Here is a 20,217-nt window from a genome sequence, read left to right as displayed (position 1 = left end):
ATGATACGAAGCAAAATCCATCGGAATCCTGTTTTCCGATTGGTTGCAGAGCGTCGTACGACGCAAATCGGATGCAGTGTGAATCCAGCAATAGTTTAAAGGCAGAGTGCTCACGGATCTGTTCCACAATAGTTGAGTCTGCTGAATGCGACTATTTTAAAAGAGAAAAGCGAAGATGCTGAGTGCAAAAAGTGTAGTAGACTGCAAGCAACGCGAATAAACCTATGAGATTGAAGAGAATCTGATCTGACATGACATCCCTGCTCCATGGGTGGTTCTCATATGTTCGGGCCAAATTTATGAATTTGTTTATAAATTATTTAATACTTGACGTTACTGACGCGGTGACGTAAAGTAACTAATGGAAAATTGCATAGTGAATGAAAGCATTAATAATGATTTTCTTTCGCAGTCTTATTCGGAAGATATTGAAAGGTAAATTTATTTGTATCTATATAATCTATACATCTTCTATAATTATTTCTCATGGATATATTGTTGATTCATACGAAGAATTACCGGAACGAAAGGCAGTATCTTTAATTTTCAAATACCAGAAGAATTTTTAGAAGTTCGTAAGACAACTTGGGACAATTTGTTGAATAAATATTCCAAGGAGGTATACTTTGTTTTTTTTATTAAATGCATTTAAAAATTCTTGCTACTTACCATCCTATGATACTTGCTGTTTGGCATGTTGCAAATAATTCATATTTTATTTTCAGATGTCTGATGATATAGAGGTAAATCTTGATTCTTTAGAACCTGTAGAAGATGAAGAAAACGAAGTAACTAGCGAGGAAGAGTATGGTTGTGGACAGAGAGTACGTATGCGTAAACCAGCAACTTTCATACAGTACTGGATAAATACTGGTAATCCACCCTATAAGACTCTCCTAGATGAGAACGAATTATCCGAATCTGGCTCGTCTCTAAGCGAAATAGAAATTGCATCTTTATTACTATCTCCAGGCACAAATGCAGATAAGGGTACAAAATGCAAAAATGACTCGTCTTGCAGTTCTGTAGATACTGCGGCTTACATTCTATCAAACGCAAATATTACAAAGAAAGCAGATACTGTAGCTATTATAAAAGGTGCGAAATGTGTCGAGGTTAACTCCCTAAAGGGAGTTGCTGTTGAAGATATAGGAGTTTCATCCAATAATAAGATTAAATATATGGAAACCACCAGAATCAATCGTGCGATAACGCATGACAATGACAATGTTAATGTTGATATTTTGGATACCGAACTCAACAGTCCATATCCAATGTCAACAGAATGTATGACAGCAGAAGTATGTGGTAAGGTGGCTGCTAGCACCTTAATATCTTCTAATGCAATACAATCTAATGTGTATAGTTTATCTTGTGAAGAAACAGATAAAAGAGATGAATCTAATATCCATCAAAGAAATTCAAATGTACAGACTACAGATAATATTGCATCCATTTTTCAACAATTTGATAAAACGTCGAAACAATTGATCATAAACGATAAAAATAATGATGTGTCAGATTTAGATCGAAATAAAGTGTTAGAGATGGATTTTCATGAGAAGCAAGTGTCAGAAAATATCGTGCATGAAATTATTGCAAAAAACACAAGTTTGACAACTCACCATCGTAAGAAATTATATACAGGTAGGGATTCCCCTGTAGACCTAATACTAACCGAAACACATGGTGCAAATAGATTATCTGGAGCAAAACAAAGTTTACATCCTGCTTTAGATCTTGATGGTACAATTAAAGGAGGATCATTTTTAACTCGTAAAGGCAAAAGTAAACGTTTACTTTCTGCTAAAAGGAACCTCGGTTCTAAGACGATCAAGGGAAAAGGAAGAAGAGAACTCAATTGTATTTCTAATAAAATTATTACAGAGATTAGTAACAAGGATAGAAATGACAACAAGATTCAAGATACTACCATTGGCAGCTCTTTCAAGAATTTATCAGACCTTCATGATAATTTGAATAAACAAAATGACATTACGTTTCGGGAATACAATGATACAAATATTTCTGTGAGAAATGAAGACTTTAGCAAACAAAATGTAGCATCTCCTAATCTAAAGCCAGTTGTACTTTTAGAGCGGATTCAGTCTTTTAATCGTTGTAAACTCGACGAAAATACTCACAAAATCGCACAAAAAGAAGATGTATGCAACAGGAATTTAAATAAATCCAAAAAGTTACATTCTTGTAAGATTAAAAATCTGGAATTAGAAACGATAGACAGCGACGGAAGTACTAATCTTATTTACGAATGTAATATGAATGCATCGCAATGTGTTTCGTCTTTAAGTGATTGCCCTCTCAATTTGAGACTGGACATTGAAGATGACTTTTCTGCTTCGAATGCAAACAAGAAAGATGACAAACTATCAAATTTGAAAAATATAGATGTGAGTCACAATAAGGAGTCACATGTAGAAGGATTGCTGTCAAAGAAAAATTATTCAAATGCAATGATGGAATCGGATATTTCGAATAAAACTAACGCCCTTTGGCAAAATGTGTTATCAAATAAATCTAAAACAGATTCCTATTTATATGGAAGAAACGATATGGATAACGTAAAACTGCGAGAAATTAAAATTGTATTGGAACGATTGCCATTATCAGTAAAAAATTGTACAAGTACAATGACGGAAATGCAAGTCTTCAATAAAAATAATGCTGCTGTTTGGGAAAAAGAAACCTCAAATAAATCTGAAATACATTTTTCTAATCTGCATGGAACAACTGAGAAAGATAATATAAAATTTGGAGAAAGCAGAGTTTTATTGGAACGATTACCATTATCAATAAAAAATTGTACAAGTACAATGACGGAAATGCAAGTCTTCAATAAAAATAATGCTGCTATTTGGGAAAAAGAAACCTCAAATAAATCTGAAACGCATTTTTCTAATCTATATGGAACAACTGAGAAAGATAATACAAAACTTCAAGAAATCAGCGTTTTATTGGAACGATTACCTGCGAATGTATGCCTTAAGGAAAACAGCAATGTTACAAATATAAATACTTTTCCTAATAAAAAAGTTTCACAGAATACAGGACTGCAACCTAATCATAAACGAGTATCTAAAATTAGGAAAATTTCTAGAAGTTTGGCTTGTAAAAATGAAGTGGCTGTTCCATCAGTTCGTAATAATTATTCATCGAAGATGAATATCAAATCTAAGGAAGATAATGATAAAATAAATGATACATACGATATTGTCACACAGCGTGGAAGCCAAGTTTTTGATAAGATAGAGTCAGAGTTTACATTTCAGCATAAAACATTTCGACATAAAAATTGTAGTAAAGCAAGTCGAGATGACCGTGGTAAATATTCAATTTTAACATTTACATCATCAGATGAAGATGATTTTGTTCGATCGATACAACATCCCAGAAAAAGGTCAAAAGTGTCAACTAATGATATATTAGGTGAACCAAATATCGCCGAAAAAGATTTGTATGATCAGATCAAGCTGGTTATTAGTGGTAAAGACAAATATAGTTATAGTAGGAACTTAAGTACGGTTCGTTCGTCGGAAAATACTATACAAAGAGACATTGGCTCGATAAAAAAGAAAAAAGAATATAGTGACAATACGCAGACGGGAACTACTTCCTTAGAGTTACTTAGAAATGAAGAATTTGTGTTTTCCTCAAGTGAAGATGACAATGGTAATGTTGCTGATAATTCAAATAAAGTTAAGAAAAAAATTTTGTTCTTCGATAGTAAGGAAAATATAAGTAATAACAGTCTGAGGCATTCAAATGGAGTGATAAAAAAAAATGGGATAGATTGTAAGGATAATGCCCACGTTATATTCTTCCAAACAAAAACATTTGACACAAACTCTTCAAATTCTGAAGAAAGCAATAGTTATACTTCATCTACTCGTAAAGTGTTAACGAGTTCTACTCACAATAGATTGCGATATCATGATAGTATTAATTCAGAAGAAATCTTTAATGATTCTCTTGCGAGGAAGTACAGTAAAAGACATTTAGGCTCATTGAATTTTTCTCTTGAAAAGCACAGTCGAACGCACAATGGAAGAACTAAATTTAAATCAATCGACAAAGAAGTCAAAACGAATAAACAATTAGCTAATAAAGAATCTAATAGCGATATTAAATCGAGAATCAGTGATACGAGGAAAGATGCATCTTTCTCGTCTCTTATAAACGATAGACGAGTCACATCTGTGCAAAAAACAACATTATCAAATACTTTAGGAATACTTGAGGAAACTAATCTATCGAAAAATAAAAAGATCTCGGAAAAATCTAAAAATTCAGTAGCTATTCAACAGGGTGTCCTTACATCTACGGTAAGAAAATTGTTAACATTTCAAACGAAAAGTTATTACGATTCTTCCGATTCAAGCGAAACTATGTAGCTTTCAAAAAATACATTGTAAAACTCGCGCAATATACTTGTATTAAATATATAAATGAGAATGTGTAAATGTATAGATATATGTGTATAGAAGAAATGTTAAATTTTATGAAAATGATTAAGACGATAACACGTGTGTATGAAGAATTAATAAGCCCATATTTCTAATACAAAATAAGCTCGATGTACTAATAAATGTAGCGTAATTATGTATTAAAACGAATATGGTGCATTGTCTAGAAAGAGGTAGGAGTAATATATACTTATCCCCGTAGCAATACACATTCACCCTTCCCTTTTTCCACTTTCTCTCCTTTCTCAATCTTTATAAAAGTACTTGAAACTTCAATATTGAAAGTATTTTCTTTTTTTTTTTTTTTAATGAGACGATAACTATAAAAAGTCAATATATAGAATTACAAATCTTGGACAGCACTGATCTAACGACATTAAACATAAATATCCGGTTTATAAAAAAGGAGTATTAAATAAAGGGATATATACTAAATTTGATTACACATTTGAAAAAGACAACATTATTTTTATCTAAGATGAAGAATAGAGATAATACACATTCTAATAATCTAGATGAAGATAAGATAAAACCATCTCTTCATTTAGATAATTATGTAGATAATTTTATAAATGTTAATCAGTGTTTGCTATTATCTGTATAAATCTGTAATTAACATTGACATGCATTAACATAAAAATGTCGCATGTTTAAGTTTCCGGTAAAAAAAAGCTATATTAATCAAATATAAATATACATATATATGTATATAAAATAAATATGTACATATAATTGTATATGTAATTATGTATCAAATATTATATATGTGATTGCAATTTTACTTTTTACAAAGAAAAACAATACAAAAGCTATTTTTCTAATTTTTTTATTTTTATATTTGATTATACATATATACTTTTTTATTGGGTTGTATCATAAATATTGAATAGTTTTAGTATATATATCATCGATTATTAGACTTGTTATATAGGATGTTTTAAATAGGATATTTATACTTTATCTAGAATATTTTATTTTAAAATATTTTAATGCAAATTTTTTAATAGTTTCTTTCATACATATAAATTTTTATGAGTTATAAAAATTTATGTGCGCGTGAAATGTTTGAAAGTCATTAGAATTTTAAAAAGAATTTTTATAATTCGCAAATACAACATTTGTCTATCACTATTTATTGGTTATTTTTGTAATAAAGGTTAATTCTGGCTATTCTGAAAGAACGAGATGAATGTATTTTTCTTAATTCTTGTAATTTTAACTCTGAAGATGGCTGAAAGCGGAGCAGAAACGTTTAATTATTTTCAGTGACTGTATTTACAAATTTTCAAGAATCTCCTAAGTCCTAAAGACAATTAGTCATAGTGTAAGTATAGTACTTACACATAGACGATTTACGTGTTAGGATTGACACATCACTACATACAGAACGGTATAATATGTAGTACATCGCTATCTCAAAATAATGTACAAAATATCTACAAAGTAATGTCATTCTGATAAAAGATTTTTTATATATACGTCATTATTTGAGCAAAAATTTAAATAATAATATATGCAATTGATTGATATTTAATAAATATTTTACGAATCATAAAATATGCATGCATGCACAAGTATTTTATAAACACAAAGTCATAGTAGTTATTTTTTACAATTTTTTAAAATGAAATTTATTTTTTTAAATTGCTGCAACATTATTAAAATCATATTGCATACTTATATTTAAACAATATTTTTGAAACAATACATTACAATATGCAATGTTGCAACAATATTGCTGCAAATTTCTGTGTCGTATGGGTAATTTTTTAATATCACTTTTGCAATATGGCTCCTTTATCAGACATGCGAACTGTATGTATGTACATTACCTACCATCTGTTGTATGTATAAGATTAGATTACATACAATAGATATATGAGCATAAAGAATGAAAGAATAAGTAATTGGCTTGAGCCAAGAGTACACTAACAAAATAATGCAATTTTTGCAAGTTTACAATTTTCAAAATGCAAAAAAAACTGAGAAAGAAAGAGAGCTAGAGGGGCAGCAGGGAAGAGGGAGAAACATTCGATGAAAGCAAAAATATGTCGATGCTGGAAGGGCACCTCTTTGTCCTAGCTCGTCTCAAGAGTGATCACAAACAAAAAGCATGATCGAGCAATTTCGATCCATTTGGCCGAGTACTTGCTCTCCGCGATATGCAAACGCGCGAGCACAAATTCCATTGAAGAGCATTTCACGAGTCCGTGGAGAGGCGTTTTGTTTGCGACATTAAGGCGGAGAGGAGGTCGGTCATTTTCACGGTGGTTCGTTGATTTGAGAGAATTGCTCTTAGGATCAAAGGCGTCTCGTTTGATCGTTGTTTCTGCCTCATGGACGCGACGATGGTCGCGTTAAATACGAAATTGTACCATATCATTTTCTTTTCTACTCAGTATATATGTAACAGCATTTAATATAATATTTATATGATTATTATGACTTATTTAGAGTTAACTTTTTAAAATTGTTCTTTTATACATATAATGGCCATGAGACCCATTGTAACGCAATATTCATTTGCAATATATTATTTCGTAAAATATCGCGTGTATTAACGAAAGACGCGTGAATAGCTTGTGTAATTATGATGAATGAGTAAGCAAAGAAATATAAATATCTTGTTATTCTATGTATAAAAAAGTAACTCGTGAAGGAGATTTTTCGTATCATTGTGTATAAACTTATAAACCCTATAAAAGTGCATATAATATTATATTCAATATTAAATCATATTATGCGCCTATAGGCAACGTTCTGAACAACACGTATGTTTAAAATCGTAACGTTAATTTTTTAGATACCGTATCTTTAAGGTACAGAAAGGTTGCAACATCTTTTTTTCGATGGGTTTCGGAATGCAGCTTGCTCACCGAGCGATTGGTTCTTATTCACGGATCCACAAATAAGATCCAATCGCTCGGTTAGTAGGTTGGGCATTCCGAAACCCATCGAAGAAAAAGTGTTGCAACCTTTCTGTGACCGGCTGTACATGTATGTTACCATTTTAGACATCGTAAAATATACCTATCAAATAATATGTATTTTTTATACCATTGTAATACTATTTTTCTACATATATATGTATTAAAATATACCTATCAAATAATATGTATTTTTTATGTTATTGTAATACTATTTTTCTACATATATATGTATATATATATGATATCTCTTCGTATAACTGCAATATGTATATTATACATATGTAGCGTTGTATCTATGACATTTTTTATTTAAACGATATAAGAGAGAATCATGTAACATAGTAATAATTAATATACAATAATATAGGTACATATATATAAATTTTTATGAAAGGGATAATTTCATTGTCAGAGTTTGGAGAAGATAGTAAAGATCCAGCCTCTAATCCCTATAATAGCACACTTTATTCGAGGGAAGTTCTGGCGAACGTTCATAGGGATAGCTTCCGAATGTTCTTTGGAAGACGTCTCTTGGCGATCTGTACTATTAGGGGATAAGGGTGCTTTTTCATGCTGACGCTCGACGCTCATTTTCAGTGTCAAAACAGGTCACGTGATCTCAAAATTGATGCTTGGTATTCGTCGGTATTTGATCAAGTTAGCAATCGTTAATTGCATTTTAAGCACTCGATAGTAGTACGCATGAGATACAAGAGAGGTCGCACTATGACAATTTTTACTGATTAATCTGTTATATATCGTTTTCGCATTTTTTCCCCATATTTTTTAACAGATTGTGAGAATGAAGTCTCTCTGAATTATATCATTTCGCGTCATTAGATATGTTTATCCGTTCTTTGTACTATAGTATATAGTAAATCAGTTCGAAACATTCTTCGAAGAGCAGACCTATACATGATCTCAGTTTGATCCTATTGAACGCGCACAATCGCGCGCAGTATAATATTGTTTGTCAAATATTTTATTATTTTTTTGCAATTATTTCGGTCATATTGTTTCTAATATTATTGCATTATAGCGCGTTTTCGATAAAAGACACGTTTTATTTTTCGTTGTATAATTGTATTATTACACGTAAAATACTACAACAATATCACGCATATACAGATAGATGTATGAATTAACTTGTGCGCAAGTATTGAAACAAATAGAGCCGAAAGCTGGTTGAAAGACAACATATGCCAGCCGCGTGTGTTACTAACAAGTCGGCGCGGCGTCGCGTGTCAAAGGATCGTCACATGCGAGGCGCGCGCGCGCACGTCGCCCTCCCTTTCGCCGCGGTTTTCGCACAATTAGTTGGGCTAAATGCCGCCACACTTTACGTAATCGTTCGCCTCATGCTCATCGCCGCTTATCCTTCCCTGCACGCAACTAAATAGGGAAAGAGAAGGAGAGAGCGAGAGAGAGAGAGAGAGAGAGAGAGAGAGAGAGAGAGAGAGAAGTGTAGCAAGTCCGCGACTAACGACACATCTGTCGTTGTGCGTTTCCGCCATTGCGTACTGTTTTTTCCTATGAAAACATACAACACGTTTTTTAATGCGTATGTTGTATTTCGACATTTAAAATAGTATTTTTTCGTAGTATCCAATGGATATATTCTCTGGATATTGGACGTCTAAATATACTGCAACAGATTTAAATTTAGATTAATTCTTATTCAGAATAGAAGATATTATATATGGTATACCTATATCTGTTGTGACCTTATTGCTATTTTTAAATTATAATTTTTGTAAAAGTACGTTGTGTACAAGTATGTAGTTAAAATAACATTATTATTATTATATATAAAAAAAGATTAGACAAAAATTGTATGCAGCATATAATAAAAAAATTAAGTTATTTTCTCATTTGTAATGTCGGTATAACACTGAAAGTAAATTTATTTTACAAAAATGGAAAAGTTCGAAAAAGTTCGCATAAATTTTTTGAAACGTAAAAGGACGTTCTTCTTACATATACCAATTATTACAATTAATATTATCACAAGCCTCGGTGAATGGGGAGGTCGAATTGGGAGGACGCTGTCGGCACGGAATTTGGGAGATCCGGGTTCGAATCACGGCTGAAATAATATTTTCCGCAATAAATTATTTATAGAGTCTTAAATATGCTTATTATCATTAATAACTTTAAATTGTTTATCACTTTAATTTGTGATATTACTCCAGCTTCAGTTTAGGACTGTATTTCAAAGACCAACAAATAACCGGCATATAGTTCGCTTCACAACTGTATATTGTATAAATTTACATGAAATATTATTAGGCACGAAAATAGCCTTGATCGAGTATGGCGTTTTCCATATATTCATCATGTGTGTTTAATTTTATAGTAAGTTTATTTTAAATACCTACCTGAATTTATTCTTAAGTTATAGCTATTTTTTTATTTCAATAATTTTCGTTACAAAATGAGCTCTTTAGTATAGCTTTTTAGAGGTCGATTTTTAGAGACTTGCCGTCTCGTAATTTTTAATAAAACGCCTTCCAATAAACCATTAAATTATTCTTTAAAAAAATGATATACGATGGCATTTGCTAATTTAATATTTAATATTGTGAAACTATTTGTACCTACGATATTTTTTCCGAAAGTTATAGCATATTCCGTATTGTACTTTCATTTTATATGTAATATACTCGTAGACATTTACTTTCTACAGCCAGTTTCTAAAATATTCTGTTTTTTTTTGCTTAACACAGCTGTTTTTTGCAAAAGTGATCTTTTCTGAAATAGTATATGTATAATATAGTAGAATAAATACAGTTTAGGAATTGAAAATATAATAGCGACAACAGAGTGTAGCAATAGCTCAAATATAGTGATACTCAAATTGACCTCCAAATACTGAAATTGACTTTAACACAACGTATATTTTTCAGTTTTTAATTTATGACTTTTGACGTTATTTTATTCGCAATTTTCTAATTTATACGCATATATACGTAAGTATAGTAAAATAAATCAGGCTGTGTTCTTTTCTTTTCTCTTGAACATCTCTGGTGAAAATTTTTCTTATAATTTTTATACGAGTTGGAACATTTTTCAGAAATACTCAGAAATATTCGGAAAGTTTACATCTTCTCTCACATCAGAATTTTTCATACAAGTGAATTCTGAAATATTTTGAAATTCCTCATCGCATAATTAAAAAGAAATATTTTTTAATTTTTTAGATTTTATAATATTTCATCAGAAATTATACTTGCAAAAAATCTTAAAAATCTTGCGATATTTCATAATTAACGTATATATGAAAAATTCTGAGAAAAGATGTAGATTTTCTGAGAAATGTTCCAATTCGTATAAAAAAAATGTGAGAAAGTTATAATTATATGGAAATTCTGAAAAATTATATGAAAAATTCTGAAAAAAATTTTCATCAGGGATTTGTTAAAGAAACGATCATATTTGAGGGTGCTACTCAGTGAATGTAAAAACAAAAATAAATAACGCATTTATTGCTTATAATAATTAAGTGCTACAATTTTCTCAATAGAAGAATGAAAGAGAAAAGAAAATTCGAAATATCGTCGCATTTTACATTTCGAGCTGTCTTTTTCTTTTCTTTAGAACATGCCAGTAATAAAGAATAGAGAATTAAATAATAAAGAAAGTTCAGGTATTACCTATAGAAACACGTCAGCAGTTTAGAGTTACACACGTAATCTGAAATCTTCGAGTGTTGCTGTAGCTTATTGCCGAGCACGAAGCCAACCGCTCTTCTATCTTCTTGATCTCTGGAGAGTGAAAAATATTTAAATCTTGCAATCGATGTCACGGTTCGAATATTGTGTCAGCATAAAAAGAAAAACGTTCGGGCTACTCTCGAGTCGAGAGTCGGAAATGCATTATTCAAACTTGGATATGGAGTAAATTTCTGTAAATTATTTTCAAGGTTAATAATAATTATTATCAAAGTTGATAACATCTAGTACTTGTATATCTACTGCCACTTCTATTTATCCATCTTTTTTTCACTTTGCGTTGAAATGTGTGCAAATTCTTGTTTGTTCTGTCGTAAAAAATTTATGTAAAATGTTATTGTGTAAGAGAAGGAAATGTTACAGTCTGATGCTCTATCCTATATAGATCGATAGATAACGTTTTTCATGTAATAACTCAATGAGAAAAATTCCATAGCTATAGTTATACGAAAAATAGTGCGAACATGTAGATTTTATCTTCGATGTTAGAGTCTAGTACAAAAGACAAAATCAGAATGCTACATGACAGTCTCATCATACGACGCGACGTAGAATATCGAAGAAACGCATATACAAGTAATTTTACTTGAATGGCATGTAGTTTCTGTATATTTGATAACTTGTTGATGCTTCGTAATTGTTATATGGAAAAAATAATTTTGTTAAAAAATTTAGCTAGATATCTGAAATAATAGATCTGAAAATAATTTTGTTGGATTATCCAAATAACTGTATAAAACGCTCAAGCTGATCACTAAAATACCAAAACTTTTTGCAATATTGCTCATTATGCTTAAGATTTCTATATAATTATTTTGATGGTTCAACAAAATCATTTTCAGATCTGTATTTAGCTAAATTTTTAGATTTAGCTTTAGATTAGATTTAAAAATTGTTCTTTCCGTGTGTATACACATGATCGTTATAAAATCAGTCAGTAAAAGCATAATCTAAACAAGCAAATATTTAATTTTAAAATATAAAAATTTGGGAAAATATCAACACTATTTTTCTTGATAATTATTGAATTTTTTTATTTCAACACAATTTCTTGATTTTTATTAATTGATAATATTTTTTAGCTGTATAAATTTGCTACTGCTTTTTCGTTCAGTATTGATCGCCGGCGCTGCCAAGATAAAGAGTCTCTTGATGAACGTCAAGTTATAGACACTCGCAGCTAGTACTACAGACAATGCTGTTATACATTGTGAAAATATTGATTACAATTCACCAACAACGAAACAATGTCACAGACTTCGATGTCTTAGCGATACAGACAAAAGCAGTTCGAGTATCGTCCCTCCCGCCCTGACGTAATGATTGCCAAAATTATATTTTTAATTTATTGTTTAAATCGTGTTAATTAAACATATTCCCTCGGCAAAGTATTATTAATTTAAAAGTATAATTATTGTTAAAAATATCACACAAAGACAAGATATTCATACTTAAATAGATATAATTAATGCAAATAAAAGTTACTATTACGTTCACACTATGCTCCATAAATTATACTTGTACTTTTATATTATAAATTTATATAAATTATACTTGTACTTTTATATTATATATAATTCATTACGGGAGACTCGGCGCACACAAACGCTTTAGAATATAGATACTGACGAGATACTATCAAAGACATCTTAAAATTTAAGTGATTAAGGCCCGATTGCACCAACGTTACTTTGACTTTAAGCAAGGCTTAAAACTCTCTCTCTCTCTCTCTCTCTCTCTCTCTCTCTCTGTCTCTGTCTCCCTTTCGCTTTAAAACGAGACAGAAAGAGTTTTAAGTCTTGTTTAAAATCAAAGTAACGTTGGTATAACCAGGCTTAAGAGTAAGAAATTGATAATATAGACATGTATATATGTTTAAAACTCAATAATATTCGATTTTTATTTAAAAGTGTGCAATGGTTTTAATGTTATCGTCTGAGTTTGATTATCAATGAGAAATGATAACTATATAGAGAAAAAAATTGTAATTTTGCGGCAGAGTATATAAGATATTATAGCATTACAATAAGTACGCATATACTTATTTATGCAGCACTTGTATGATAAAAAAATCATGAATTTAATATATTATCCAAATATTTATGTTAATAATCGCAAATTTATATCAATTGTCGATGATGTCATTGCGTTCTTCAATTATCCCTAGACCCCCCAGAACCTCATTGACATATAGTCACGAAAATTTGACCAGGGCCCGCCGAAGCCAGTGCATGGTATAGGTTTTTATTTCCCTCAAATTCATGTGATTATTCATGCTGTTATAGCCTGCGAATTTACGCGTTTGGATCATTGCCTGAGTGCACTTTTTTGTAGTTTTTCGGTGGTAAACACTAATTCATTTTTCGAATTTGGCTATCGCCCTCAAAAGTTTTTCCTCGCCATTCTCGGTCCTTTGATTAGCAAAAATTAGTAAAATACTTTTTTAGCGCGTACTCAACCGCATTTGTCATCCATGTATTATGTAATAAATTTCTGTTTTTCGATAATCTATTAGGTGCTAAACTTAGTTTTTCCGTGGCTCATATTTGTAGATGACGCTAGTTGTAGGTGTAATTTACTTTGACATCTCTGAAGTTGGCTGCATTTTAGACATTTGTCAATAAAATTCAGTACGAAAAGATTTATTTAAGCGAACAGTACCATCTTTTTTGTTATTGAACATGAAACGTGATAAGTTGTTTTTTCGACATGTGCTGCTTCATTACTTTGATTTAAAAAGAAACTGCAGCTGCAGCTCATAAATTGCTTGTCGAAGCTTATTATGCTCCATCGGAAAGAACATGCCAAGAATGATTTCAACGATTTAAGAATGGTGATTATCATGTGAATGATAAACAACGCTCACACAGGTCAACCAAAGAAGTTTGAAGACACCGAATTGCAAGCATTATTGGAAGAAAACTCAGCTCAAACGCTCCAAGAATTGTCTGCAGCATTAAATGTTATTCCGATGGCTGTTTCCAAACGTCTACATGCAATGGGAAAAATTCAAAAGGAAGGAAAATGCGGGTACCACACGAATTAACCGAAAATGCCATTGCGAATCGCACGACACGTTCGACCACACGTTGCAAAAGCCGTCAAGGAAACACTGATGCACCCAGCGTATTCACCAGACTTAGCTCTCCTTCAGATAATTACTTGTTCCGATCGATGCAGCACGGCTTGGTGGATACACACTTCAGAAATTACGAGGATGTGCGAAAATGGATCGATAAATGGATTGTTTCAAAAGACCAATCGTTCTATCGTCGCGGAATCCACTTATTGCCACAAAGATGGGAAAAATGTATAGCTAGCGAGGGCAAATACTTTGATTAATGTATTTTTTGCTTTTAATATCGAAATAAATGAGTTTTTTAAGCAAAAAAAAACCGCGGAAACTAAGCTTAGTAATACCTGAGAATTTCAACAAAAAAGAAAATGAATTCGGTTTGTGAATCGTATAGAGCAAATATAGTTATTTTTGGCACTACGTCAAAGTTAAGTCGATCAATAAGGATTAATAGCACTCAGTATGGTTTATTCTGTATTAATAGTTTATCAGTTTTTAATGTAAAATTTCTCGTATTTATAAAAATGTAAATATAGCTTTAGTACGTTTGTATTTTTCCTTTCCAGCTTTGCGATTATAAAAAAAATTTCTGATAGATTTTGATCTTTATTCGGCTATAATATAAATACAAAAAAAGTTAAGATCTATACCTTATTAATTGTTATTTATCTTTAAGTAATTTACTGAAAAAAAAATTATTTACATTTCAATTTCTATCTATATCTACTTCTATTTTAATTTGATAAGATAGTTCATTTACACGCATTAATTTCTCGAATAACAGATTTTTGACCAATCCATTTTTATAAAAAATACTTTCAATACTTTGAAAAATATTGGATACATGACAGTTCTTTATTTAAGTGAAACATAAAATTATAATAAGATCGCGAGATACGATACCAAATAGAAATTATTTCATGAAAAGTCATAATGACTTCTACTTAATATATATCATTTCAGATCTAGCTCCTATCGGCGAATGGTTGAAAGATAAAAATAGGAAAAAAGAAAGATTGATCATTCCACGGAAGTATCGACGGCGGGACAAATAAACACATCGAGGTCTCCGTTACCGTAACGGAGGGTGTGTGTTCCCGCGCTCCTCCCTTCCTTCCTTCCCCTTTGCCTACGTCTTCACGGTCGTTCCATTCCATAATCTCATGACGGGGTCTACCTGTGTGTATGTATAGCTACGACACGGCAGCTGTCGCCTAATTGAATTATCTAGTTTCCAATTCGACGCGGAGATTTCGAGCAAAAGGCCCGACGAAAAGTCATGATGGCTAAATATTGAAAAACATGCCAAGGCATTGTTAAGTCTCTGGCCCTCGATTCATTTTTGACGGAGGCGGAGCTGCCGATTTGTGAGAGCCTTTGTTTGTCGCGATCTTTGCCGATCTTTAGATTCAGATGCCGCCGCCGCGCTGCTATGACGAGATGATGCTGTTTTCCTGTGCCCGCTCAGGTACCAAAAACGTGCAGTGGAGAACATGAAGAATATGGTGAAAAATAGATACTCTCAAGAGATTGCGGTGTTATTTATTTTCATGCGTTTGTCGGAATTGACCACATCGCGGTAGGTAAATTTTTTAAGGCTCTATACCAGCTCACCTATCGAGATATTCGAGATGCAAGTGGCGGCGAAGCACTTTCTCTATTCTATCAAGTTTGCGCGCGCGATTCGCGAAAGAAATCAAAGGATGAATCATAGAAATCTAATCAAATAAAGAAAATCCTATATTCGAAGCGGGTCTTACATACGTACTTATATATAGGAATATATTACACGCACGCACGCACGCACATGTAAGAACACGAGATCCAAGTTCAAATCTTGGCTGAGGTAGTATTTTTCGCAATAAATTATTCGCAATTTTTAAAACAATTCTTATTTTAACAATTTTAACATAAAGTCATTAATATTTTTATAAGACACTTAATTCATATCTCTGTAAAAATGTGTGAAAACTGAAAAAAAGTACCGAAAATTTTCCTTTCTACTGCAAAACGTTTGTTTTTTTGTACTCTGCAGAGTGAAATGCGATAGTGTCCAATAAAGCATGTTATAAAGACAGGGATAATTTGTGTTGCTTTTAGTACATTCTATATGTTTTTATGCTCTAGATATTATATACGTTTTATTATCATACCTATTGTATGCATTAATTCTTTTCTATGTTAATTCCGTTGTATTTTTATTATATTATCATTCTCTTTTTATTGGCATTTTGTATACATATATAGAGTGGCATTTAATCCGCGCATCAAAACCTGATTTCATAAAAAACAGAGAAAAAGGGGATGAAAATACAACTAGAGAATCCGTGGGAGTTTCGAAACAGTGATCGTGATTGTTGTCTCATGGTTAAACGGCGAGCATTGAGAATTCAATTTTCCAGAGTAAAAGAGCTTCCGCGTACAGTAACATTGCTGCTCTTGATCTTTGATACATATTTCGGATGTCAAGCAACACAAGCGATAAAAATGAAGTGGAACATGTTCTGTGAATGGCATCGTAAAACACTAATTGGTCCCATTCTGCAGAAAAGACGACTTTCAACATTGTCGATACCGTGACAACAAATCCTAACCCGGTTGCACGAATACTTGTATTCATGTCGTGTGAGTTGCGGAAGAGAGTTTCCCCAATCATTAAATCGGAAGTGAAGCATTCGTATTCGGTATTCCATTTTATAAAAAATAGTAACAATTATCCAAGTTGTAGGTGTGTATAATAACATCGTGTAAAATGAAATAGTAATTGCTTTCTTATAAAAATGACGATATGAAGATAAAGAGAGGATATGGCTTTAAAGATTTTCGATAAGGAGTTTTCTTTTGCTATGTCGAATATTGTCAATGGGTTTGATTTTGTTGGCAAGTATAAATGTCGGTGAGTAGAAAACAGAATCCTTTGTAACGTGTTACGCTAATTCGACAATATGCAGCAAATGATATCAAATGGTACACTAGAGGAAATGAATGTCAGCTAATATCCGTGCGTATGTGCGTTCCCGAGAAACATGGCAGCGCGCGCAGCCATTTATTATTCATCTCCGCAAAGCGGCACACCAACAATACCGTCCATTGACAATCTCTGCTTCACACACGACGTTGTACACCGCGACGCCCCGCCCACGATCGAACTACAGAGAGAACGCCGACTAGCCCTCACTAGTCCTATACGAATCAAGGGTTCTACCCCGATTTCCCAGCTCTCTTTTCCCAGCTTTTACCACATTCAAAGAAGAAGTTGGTTTAAATGCGCTTTTCGGAAAATATTAGGTAAAAATAAAAGTAAATTATACAATTGTGCGCGCGCAAGAAAAAATATTTAGAAAATAGAAATATATATATGCATACATAAAGATTTTCTTACAGAAACAATTATAAGAAATTTAAATCGATAAGAATAAATCAAACAAAAAAAAAAAAAAAAGAAAGAATTATATTTTTAAAGCAGATCTCGGTGCTGATAATGACATTCCTATGCAAATACATTTGCAAATACATTTTTCAGTTCTATAAATTGCGCACTGATTCGGTTTGTTAGTTATAAAACGCAATTATAAATTGAAGCTGGAAATAACGTCACAATTAAGTGTTGCAGTGTTTTAAAATGCTTATATACTAATATTATTATTAAATTTACGATCAATGTATAATTTGTGATGAGAGTAATTTCAGCAATATCTGAATAATATATGAAAATTTACAATAGTTTATGAAGATACTTATATGTAGATAAAATGTAATATTTCTCCCACATCAAAGGCAATTTGTTGATGTTCATCTTATCTTTCGGTTCTGTCTGTCATATCGATATCTGTGACATACTTAAAAAACGATTATGTTTCTAGTTTTTTACTTGCCGATATAGAACAGCAGAAGCGGCTCTCATTATCAACTTGTTGGTTGAAAAGTTATCGAGGGTTGTTTATACGGGTGCTGTATTTCAAGCAGGTCCTCATCTAATAGTTGGTCGGATTCACGGAGGGTGGTCTCACAGTAATGCTTTCATCTTCATGCGGCATCTTCCGACAGTCAACAGTATTGACTGACCTGCCCTTTTCCCAACCTCAGTGACAATCTTCCCTTTTTTGTACGTCTTTTATCGTGTGACATAGTAATGTTTTATTAAACGTTTATAAGTACCACGTGAGAATATTCTCTCTTATTTTTTATTTTCGATCCGTATACGAATGCACGTTGTTTCACATACTCGTATGTGGCAAAAAAAAAATTATACTATGAAAAACACTTTGCGAAAAATATCTAGAGGATTATTAATAAGACTTTTCGATGTCTATATTAACTATTTTGAATTATGATTTTAGAGAAGCAAAGAAATTGCAACAAAATATATAAAAGTAATTCTTTAAACTATTTTTAATGGAATCACTTTGTGATATATTTATTAACTACACGAAAAGAACGATTTTGCTCAAGTATCTAAAAATGTAGCTAGATGCAGATCTGAAAATAATTTTGTTAGATTATTGAAATAATTATGTAGGACGCTCAAGCATAAAATAAGCATGAATGCTGTAAAAAGCTTTGACATTCTAATAAGGGACCCACATAATTATTTTGATGGTCTAATAAAATTATTTTCAGATCTGTAACTTTATGATACTTTAGCAAAACTTCTTTCCTAAATTTTTTAAATCTAGAGACTCTGTGCCTCCATAGGACAAAATTTTTGAAATTAATTTTTACTCTTTATATACAAATATATTTGTAGACATATTTTCTTAATTGTTTTGCTAATTGTTGTATTATCTATATTGACTCTTAACAGGTGATTCTTTACGGAAAGAACAGTTTTGCTGAAGTATCTAAAAAATTAGCGAGAATAAAATGTCGCTAAATTTTGAAATACTTCTGAAAATATAATTTTGTTGGAGTATCAAAATAATTATATAGGATGTTTATAAATTGGTTATTAGAATATCATAACTTTTTTAGCATTGCTCATCATGCTTGAGTTTCCCATATATTTATTGTGATAATACAACAAAGTTATTTTTAGATCTGTAACTATCAAAAAAAAATCTAAATTTTTCGATACTTGAACAAAATCGTTCTTGTCGTATTGAAAATGGGAAAATTTGTGTAAAGAAATAAGAACGATGTCTGTATTTCCAAACTTTTGACATCATATGATTGACAATAGTTGACAGCTATCGATTGTGAGAGTCCTTGATTGAGATCACGCAAATGAATTCTTAAACTTAAGGGTATCCTAAAGACGATTTACGTGTCATTGACACATCACTACATCAATACCTTACTCACGCCTACCACACATACACATAAATGTTCGTATAACAATTATATTTTAATTAGTCGGCTAAATTCAATACTCCACACTGTTTTTTTTATGCAAATTACTAATCTGTGGACTACTAGTTTGTGAGTATAAATTGCACATCTTTTATACGAAGTAAATGTAGTGACGGCTTTGGAGCGCCATATTGGGCTAAGAAAGATGGGCTAAAGAAGATCTCAATTTCGAACTGTTTTGTCGTTCTCAGCATAGACTCCACCACGTAAACACGTATTTTAATGCGTATACTTTAATCCTGGAAAAAGATTTTTGAATCTGTAAAAAGAGGATAAAAGTAATTGTTATATAAAAATTACGATTTAGTTGCTAATACAGACGGCTTTAGGATTCCCTTAAAATGCCAAATCCAAACCACGTGTAACAACTGCGCATCTATGTCAATCAGTTCACGTATGTATGTACATGTACATATGTATTTGCCATACTACATTTGACGAGATTTATTATTTCGTGCGTGAAAATGCACGTTATGGTTGGAGCGCAGATCGACTTTGGCAGACTCTTGGAGAAGAAATAATGTGGATTTATCGCGGATAGCGCGCGCGCGCGCTCACTCACGCACGCGCGAGCAAAGATGCTCATACAGTGATTGAAAAAAAGGAGAGAAAGGAGTGGGAAGGGAGAGGGGAGGGGAGGGGAGGGG

At 31.9% G+C, this 20,217-nt stretch overlaps 1 protein-coding gene across 1 annotated transcript; it reads left to right on the top strand.

Moving 5' to 3' along the window:
• The first annotated feature begins 267 nt into the window (after window positions 1–267).
• LOC108767225 (uncharacterized) lies at window positions 268–4,563 on the top strand. Its single transcript, XM_018516963.1, has 3 exons — window positions 268–435; window positions 514–619; window positions 726–4,563. The coding sequence occupies exons 1-3, from the start codon at window positions 362–364 to the stop codon at window positions 4,410–4,412; spliced, it is 3,867 nt and encodes a 1,288-aa protein (XP_018372465.1). The 5' UTR covers window positions 268–361; the 3' UTR covers window positions 4,413–4,563.
• Window positions 4,564–20,217: the final 15,654 nt, after the last annotated feature.

Source organism: Trachymyrmex cornetzi, unplaced genomic scaffold, assembly GCF_001594075.2.
Source record: "Trachymyrmex cornetzi isolate Tcor2-1 unplaced genomic scaffold, Tcor1.1 scaffold67, whole genome shotgun sequence".
Taxonomy (NCBI): domain Eukaryota; kingdom Metazoa; phylum Arthropoda; class Insecta; order Hymenoptera; family Formicidae; genus Trachymyrmex; species Trachymyrmex cornetzi.
The sequence above is the reverse complement of the archived record's forward strand: the minus strand, read 5'-3'. Positions and strand labels throughout refer to the sequence as shown.

Excerpts from the sequence above, each read along its gene's own strand:
- LOC108767225 (XM_018516963.1), top strand. The coding sequence starts at position 362 with ATGGAAAATTGCATAGTGAATGAAAGCATTAATAATGATTTTCTTTCG. Across the intron at positions 436-513 it reads TATTCGGAAGATATTGAAAG|AATTACCGGAACGAAAGGCA; the intron begins GTAAATTTATTT and ends ATTCATACGAAG. Across the intron at positions 620-725 it reads TGAATAAATATTCCAAGGAG|ATGTCTGATGATATAGAGGT; the intron begins GTATACTTTGTT and ends TTTTATTTTCAG.